Source organism: Triticum urartu, chromosome 7 (genome assembly GCF_003073215.2).
Source record: "Triticum urartu cultivar G1812 chromosome 7, Tu2.1, whole genome shotgun sequence".
NCBI lineage: Eukaryota > Viridiplantae > Streptophyta > Magnoliopsida > Poales > Poaceae > Triticum > Triticum urartu.
Window position 1 is genome coordinate 419,548,808 of NC_053028.1, and position 8,343 is coordinate 419,557,150.

Below are 8,343 nucleotides of genomic sequence, written 5' to 3' on the forward strand. Positions count from 1 at the left end.
GATAGATGCAATGGATGGACATGATCTTTAGCTCTGGGCACTCCTCTGTCCTCCTCAACGGTATTCCAGGGAAGCAATTTTTATGCACGAGAGGTGTCGGGCAAGGAGACCCTCTGTCCCTCTCATTTTTGTGCTTGCTGCTGACATATCGCAGTCCATCTTCAATGAGGCAATGAAATAAAAATGAATGATTCCTCTCTTAACATAAGCAATGATTTCCCTATGGTGTAATATGATTATGACACTATTCTTCTGTTGCCTGCATGTCCCTTGCAAATCCAGCAAACTAGAAATCTCCTGATGCACTTCTCAGCCTACACTGGACTCAGGGTTAACTACTCTAAATCAATTCTGGTTCCCATCAATGTTAACCCCCAGAGAACTCATCTTCTGGCTAACATTCTGGGTTGTGCTGCGGGCAGTTTCGTATTTACATATCTAGGGCTATCTCTTGGCACTAGCATACCAAAAGTTCAAGATTTCATCCTTGTGATGCAAAGAATTGAGAGGAGACTCACTTGTCGTTCCACTCTGCTATCCTATGGGGAAAACCGACTTTGATCAAAAGTGCCTTCTCAAGCATGCCAACATTCCTTATGAGCTCTCCCCCCCCCCAACTTCTGTGATTGATCAAGTCAACAAATACATCAGACATTGCTTCTGGAGGAAATACGGTATGGAGGAACAGGACCCTCCTCTGGTTGCTTGGACAGAAGTTTGCAAACCCAAAGATCAAGGTGGTCTTCGAGTTCTTGATGTTGCCACACACAACAAAGCACTACTCATGAAACATTTACACAAGTTTCTCAACATACATGATCTGCCATGGGTCCATGTTCACTTGATTTGGAACACTTACTATCCCAATAGTGCACCCACTGACAGACCAATGGGTTCATTTTGGTGGAAAGCAATCTTGAAATTACTCCCTGAGTTCAAATCCTAGGCCTCTTGCATTGTGGGACAAGGAAGATCTGTTCTTTTCTGGCATGACAATTGGAACAATACACCTCTTAATATCCAATATCCTGAATTATTCTCTTTTGCCATTGATAAATCCATCTCTGTTCGGCAAGTGGCTGAGACTGAAAGCTTTGAAGAAATTTTGTACAGGCCACTGTCTATTCAGGCCTTTGATCAATTCCAAGAAGTGCAATTAACAATGAATCAGACCAGATTCTCCAACAATGATGATACATGGCAGTATACTTGGAACTCTATTAAATTTCCGGCTGCCAAGTTGTACAAGACTCTAATGCAGGGGGGAATGGTTTCTCCTATTTTTAACAAGATTTGGAAGTCTTCAGTTGTCCAGAGATACAAAATCTTCTGCTGGTTTCTTGCACTTGAAATATTGAATACCAGAAACCTTCTCCATAGAAAGTCCTATCTACCATCCTACCTATGTGAACTTTGCAATGAGAATGTGGATGAGACCCCCCCCCCCCTTCACCTTTTCTGGGATTGTAAGTTTGCCCTGCAATGTTGGGATATGACCACTCCCAACAAAGAAAAGGAGATACTTCGGTTCTCTAGGAAATCAACTTGGCTTTGAACGAACTATCCTTTGGTTTGGCTATGAGCATAGTTATTACGAGTTGTTGGTATATCTGGATGCAGAGAAATAACATAATATTCAAGCGTATAAACCCCAGCATCACCTCTTAGAAATTATAAGTCAGGAAAGATCTAGAGCTGCTCAAATATAGAGCTAAGCAGCAACTACATCAAGTTCTTCAAGGATGAATTGAGTCAAGACTAGTCTGATTCTTAATCATTATTATGTTTCCTAAAAAAGGCGTTGGATAGATGGATTCATCCATCACCTTGTAATTTCTTTTTTTTTGTACATAACTGTTTTTTGGGTTATATGAACCTAAAAAAAGAGAGGTTAGTAAAGGAATCACGAGTATGGGGATCTAGCAGTGATGGTTATATGGTGTACTCAGGGAGGGATCCAAAAGTCTACAGTTCATGGCAACAGACATGTCACACACAAATAAATGATTGCGCTATACAACGTTTGATAGAGGAGATGATTACTTTAAACAATAGGCACGAGTGCACACGTTAGATCTGGTCAAATGGGCAGAAAAACTTCATAATCTTTGTCCAATTCGCCGCCATTGTGGTTTTGCTCCTATGTAACATACAATGACAACACTAGTCACGATGATAGCTAATAAGCTCACCATGTTGATGTGCTAAGGTAATCATATCAAGCTAAATTATGGTGCATGTGCATCCAAACACATAAGAGCAACTCTAGTAGACTGTATAAACCGGTACTGCAAAATTGTTTTAGGGTCCCCCTGAAACGATTTTTGCGGGAACTTTAAGGTCCCAGCTGAACTAATCCACCATAGTTCATTCTGTAAATTTAAAAAACCAATTCGTGCTACAAAGTTCACAACACAACCGAAGTTCATATACATAGCTAAACATTGAAACCTAGGGAAGGCCGACTCAATCATCAAGGTCGGGGTAGAACTCCTCTGCCGACTTGCAGCAAGCATGGGTGTAAGCGTGATCCTCCCTTTACGGTAGCAAGCCTATCGACGGCGCCTTCTTCTCCGGCCACCACCACGCACTTTGCGGCAAGGAGCTCCGCATCCGCCGCCCCCCAACACCTACATGTGCGGGAAAAGGACCTCATGGAAGCCATCCCACGCGCGGCCGCGTCATTCCAAGCAAGGTTACACGGCAACAACCCGCCACGCCGGCGAACACCACCAGCCTTGGATTCGCGAGAAACAAAAAGAAACGAGCGACTAATTGCTTACCAAAGAAAGCTAAGGAGACGAGAGGGACGGACTGCGGCAGAGCTTATCCCATACGCGAACCATAAAAAGCCCCCAACCACGTATATATAGCTGACGGGCAGGCTTGGACTGCGTGTAAAGATTTACAAGCAAAATTCAAAAAAATTACAGGCCGGCAAGGATATAGCGTATCTGCTAGATAGTGCAAAACTCCAAAACGCGAGCAACCAAACGATGTGACACAGCCTGGGCACTTGAAACCAAACGAACCGAAACAAGAACCAAACTCGTATGGAAGCATGCCAGTCAATGCGCTAGTAAGGGCCACGCAGATGCACAGACCCTATTGAACGGACTGACAATTGACAAAATCAGTCGCCTGATTTAATGCGTTTACCTTAGATGTTAGCTACAATGTCACGCCAAGCGTCTTATAACTTCTCAATTGAAGGTGACACGCAAAGATATTGTACACTGATCAACATAATCACGACAGTTTCTGATGCATATCAGCAATAGAGGTATTAGTATTGCCAAAAATTGTGCCCACGAAACTCTGCCAACCAAAATGTGTATGCTTCCATTGTCTGTTGGGTGTCCATGTAATGACCAGGAAGGTATTTGCTCCTCAATTGCTTACCCTGTACTTCTGCAAAAGAGTAGGTGTCCGGATTAAATTCCTTGCAAAGTACTCACAGATATATCTAGAACCCATAAGAGTTTGACGTATTGATTACCGTGAGAAAGAGTATTGATTAAATTCCTTGCAAAACACACATTCGAAGTCAAACTGAAAAATGCACTCAAGTATGCACAGCTATGCCTACTGAATAAAATATCACCGACAACATGGTCAAAAAGCAAACGGATATAGTGAAGACGTGTTCTCGTAGCGTTCTTTCCTGTCCTCATGTGTCAACGTGCCTATGTAATTCTTATAACAATTGCGGTTTGTTCCGCTGCTTTGAGTAATATATTCAGGTGGGGACATACCGCCCCCCCCCCCCCCCCCCCCCCCCCCCCCCCCCCCCCGGGCGATTCTCAAAAAAAATGGCTCAAGATACTGATAATGTACTAGAAATCAAAATTCCATTCGTTAGATTCAGGGGAAATATATTAACCCATTGTCAGAATCGGGGGAAATTTATCTAGATATATACCATTTTTTCAAAATGAAACCGGCAACTTGCTGTTATCATTCACTTCAGAGCAGAAGCACAGGGGATGAGGATGAAATAAGTTGCAAATCTTAATGTGTCTGGAGTAAGTTACATAACCAGATAACAGCCAGCATTCTATTTTAACATTCATTCATGCAAGTGGGTACAAAGTTGTACCTTAACAGTATTGAGGAGAATTTTGGCTTCACTGCTGCTGTTGAAGTGGTCACGAACAGGCTGAAAAGTGCAAAATGGTATTAGGCCAAACAAAACTATACATGAATAAATATGAGACATTACAAATTACTACCTCCGTCCCAAAATATAAGATGTTTTTGCAGTTCAAATTGAACTGAAAAAACGTCTTATATTTTCAGATGGGAGTAGTATATCTCTAAAAAGGAACTTGATTGAAAAGAAAACACAGGTGTCCAGATTAATAATTGCATTAATAGGCCACAAGATTGACACCTCCACAATAAAAGTAATCCATCGACACTATTTGCCAGGTATGGCACAAAATATGAGATATGCAGCGACAGAATGATAAAAAAATAACAGAAACCATCTCAGGCATTACAAATTCACAATACAATTTACTAAATTATGAATTATGAAAAATACAGCAGTGGAACAAATCAAAAAACAAACAGAAACTGGTAATGCTCTGAGAGTGCATAAGTTAATGACTCGTGAAAGACTGCACCACCTTACTGAAGAAAAAAAACATGATAAAAACTATTACCTTCAATATTTCATTGATCGCTTTCGCCAAAGCAGGTTTAACGTCGGCAGGATGCAAATCACCCGCTTCATAATCAGCAACAAGTTCATCCATGGTTAAAAATGTCCTGTTTCAAAGCAAGCATGGTTATAACTCCAAACAAAAAAAAGTCAATAGTACAAAACTTTCAACAGAGATTAACTAAGGTGTGTGTGTTTATTCAACCAACACAGATAAGATTTTTAAATTTTTAGTAAGTCCAAGAAAAGAATATTACTTGTTACCACCATTGTTTTCTTTGCGGACAACCTCAAACTTGTCAAACCAAGGGAAAACAATGTACTGGATGTACTCCAGGCACGGATTTTTATCAACAATTTTGGGAGGACAGAAAGCTTGCTTTATCTTCAAATTTACCTGAGCCTGCAATAAATTTGGTTAGGGTACAATATCAGCTTAGGAAAAGGGCAAAACCTTGACAAACAAATTTTGCTCTATAAATTCCAGCTTGATAAATTGATAATATCATGACCACATGCCATCTACAAGATCAATTGAACGACAAAGACAAGTTCTAAGCAAATGATGAACACAGTGCAGACCAGACTGAAGTGGTAGAACTTCTAAAAATACTAGAAATAACATGTCTACGCATATCAAGAGTAGAAGTATTTTTTAAATCGCCAAACCTAACATCCAAATATGCAGGTTAGGGCTTCATTTTCTTGCATGGCAGACAAGGACCATACCCTACAATATCCTAGCCAAGTAATATCTTTCAACATTCAAACATCTCTGGATGAGGTTGTATGGAGTGATTAGGTGGCATAAGCTTTTGAAATAAATAAAGGTTGTTCATGAAGAGAAAATTTAGAACCTCATCATCTTCCATAAAGATAGCCGATGTCGGATCACTCTTTGACATCTTCTCCTGGCCTTCTTTGAAACCGGGGAGCATATCTGTAATTCATGTTAAGGAACAAAAAAAATTATACGACCTGGCAATGACACACTACAAAGGAATTCTAACGACATAACCACCGAGACACATATATCAATATATTAAGACAAAACACACTGCAGAAAAAAAATAAACAACACAGCAGTGGCAGATCAGGATACGATGTGACAGAATAATTGGCTTGTTTTTCCTTTTGATGTCATCGCAATATTCCCTTGCTAACATGTTAACCTTCCTTTGGTCCATACCCAACTGGCATATGTCCGCCTACAAACAGAAACAGATTAGAGAGAATCAATGACAATCTAAAAATCTAGAATAAAGGTATACCACCCTACAATATCGAGTGAAATAGAAATATATCAATAGCCTTACTTAAATTATGTGAATGGTTAAACTAAAATTTTACAGAGCGGTGTCTGCAATATAAATATACTAACCTTCAGGAAGAATATATCAGCACACTGCATGCAAGGATAGAAGATCTGTGCAGCAGTCAATTCCTCATTGTCAGAGCGACCCATAATCGTACAACACCTGTGAAGTAAGGAAAAATGAAATGGCAAAATTATGTTTGAGTTCGAACTTTGGAAGTCAAGAATCATCTGGATGCATATGCAATTTAAATGGCCGTACCTCGTTATTCTTTTGATATTATTTTTCCTGCCAATGTCCATTACAAGTGGCCAGTATTCATTTGCACGCCTATTAATTTCCTCTGAAGACCATAAGAATTCAACACCATCAAGGTTCATACCAGCTGCTTTCCATATTTCAATCATGTAGCGCCCGACAGTCTGGATTTTTTTCAGATCACCACCCATTTTGTTGTTTAGCTGTGCAAACCAGTCTGCTATCCAGATTTTCACTTTGCATCCCGCTCTGATCATCTTGTTAACATTAATTGTCTTCACAACACCCTGTGAATACAATACATGAGAATGTCTATCACCAGCAAGTCCTATCAGGTCTTGCAATCTGACAGTTTGCGCATATTGGCCTCATTGCATCACTAAAGTAACCATTTTCACAATGTGTAGTACTGGCATCATAATAATTGTGGAAGCACATCAAGAATTGCTAAAGGCACGTGTAAGATTAACATTTATACTAGGATGTTTTCATTCTTATTATTAATCTTATGGAACAACAAAGCAACGAAATATGGGAGCGGTAAACTCACTAATCTTTCTAGTTTGACAGAGCCGGAGAAATCAAGGCTGGGTATTATAACCACAACCTACTGGCGCTCCCATACAGAACGACTCAGGATAGTGCTCCTTATTTTCAGGAGCTTTTATTGCTGACTTCTTTCTAGTTTTATTTATGCTACTATTTTGCACACTCTCTCTTTGTTCTCTGAACTAACACTTTTCTTTTGGTTTCTTATTCTTCAAAGACTTCAGCAGTTTAACCAAAAACTACTAGCACAAATATAACCACCCAGTCATCTATAATCAGCACATGCTATTTAACTAATCTGATGCACAATTGCACATATGATTAAGAGTTAGAAAAAAAATCAAAATTCGACTACTCCCTAGTTTTATGGATAGCAGAAATAAGTAGGCTAGGCATACATCTAGTGTAAGCATCCAGCTAGGTAATACCATGCTAAGTGATAACCTTCTTGTTTGGGTATTAAATTAGCTGGTCAACAAAGACCTAGAGTACGACTGTAGACACATATCACAACATGAATGAACATGATAACACCACCCGAACAGGTAACAGCACACTTGATAGTCATATACTGCACTCATAAATTTGGTAACGATGTTAGTTGAAATCCGAGATTCCTGTCCAAGAACTCTTCCTGACAACCGAAGGTATCCTCCTGGATGCTCCTGACCGAGTCGCACATTCGATCCGAAGTTATTAGATGGGAAGGCGGTAAGTTTCCGTCGAACCTGGGCAATGTGCATTCGGCCAGAGGGCTCGAACCCGTCGTAGCAGATAGGGACGGGCTTGTTCTGCAGCAGCCGCTTGAGCTCGTCAGGCTGAATACACTCCTCGCCTATGCTCATCAGCAAGTCGAACCGCTCGTCCAGGCTCAATGCCGCCACGCCCCCCGCGAGGTCTTCGGCGACGGCGGCGGCAGCGGAGGAGGAGGAGGCTGCAGGGGAGGCATCAGGAGCCGCGGAAGGTTCCGTTGATGCCGCGGCGGGGGCGGAGGCCTCTGCGGTGACAGCGGCGGCAGCCAGGGAAGTGTCCATGGAGGTGGCGGCGGCGGCGGGGGGGGGGGGGGGGGGGGGGGGGGGGGGGGGGGGGGGGGGGGGGGGGGGGGGGGGGGGGGGGGGGGGGGGGGGGGGGGGGGGGTGGCGGATGACTGATTTGGAGACGGCTAGGGTTTTACGCGGCTCAGATCGAGAGATGGATCTCGTAGTTCTGCGCAGACGGGGGTCACAAAGACGTGATCCGTACGTTCCCTGAAAAACAAAAAACGTGGCCCGTACATCAGTGTAAGTGGCCGATATACGTGGGCCTAAGCCAAACATGGGCTGTCTTCCCTCGGACTCGTTGTAACGGGGAGTATTATATACTAGTATCACCGGCACATGACAGACTCACCGGCATGCGGTATATGTGGAGCGCCAGATTTATAGAGACATTCACTTATAAACTGTACGATGTTACGATGCATCTGGGTCCTGGTCGATGATAAGATGACACAACAATTGATATCAACCATGGAGCCCGGCGCAAAAAACTGGTTGTTCATATTGATGGAGCTTT

General features: G+C 42.1%; 1 protein-coding gene across 1 annotated transcript; it reads right to left on the minus strand.

The window, feature by feature from the left end:
- Positions 1-3,124: 3,124 nt before the first annotated feature.
- Positions 3,125-8,017, minus strand: LOC125520150 (tyrosine--tRNA ligase 1, cytoplasmic-like). Its single transcript, XM_048684984.1, has 10 exons — positions 7,927-8,017; positions 7,518-7,853; positions 6,244-6,527; positions 6,048-6,144; positions 5,769-5,874; positions 5,524-5,606; positions 4,924-5,069; positions 4,668-4,773; positions 4,100-4,159; positions 3,125-3,411 (listed from the first exon to the last, which is right to left on the minus strand). The coding sequence occupies exons 2-10, from the start codon at positions 7,821-7,823 to the stop codon at positions 3,391-3,393; spliced, it is 1,209 nt and encodes a 402-aa protein (XP_048540941.1). The 5' UTR covers positions 7,824-7,853; positions 7,927-8,017; the 3' UTR covers positions 3,125-3,390.
- Positions 8,018-8,343: the final 326 nt, after the last annotated feature.

Coding starts and splice junctions, on each gene's coding strand:
- LOC125520150 (XM_048684984.1), bottom strand. CDS start 7,823: ATGGACACTTCCCTGGCTGCCGCCGCTGTCACCGCAGAGGCCTCCGCC. Junction 5,875..6,047: donor CTGATATATTCTTCCTGAAG/GTTAGTATATTT, acceptor TTCTGTTTGTAG/GCGGACATATGCCAGTTGGG. Junction 5,070..5,523: donor TCTTTATGGAAGATGATGAG/GTTCTAAATTTT, acceptor AATTTATTGCAG/GCTCAGGTAAATTTGAAGAT.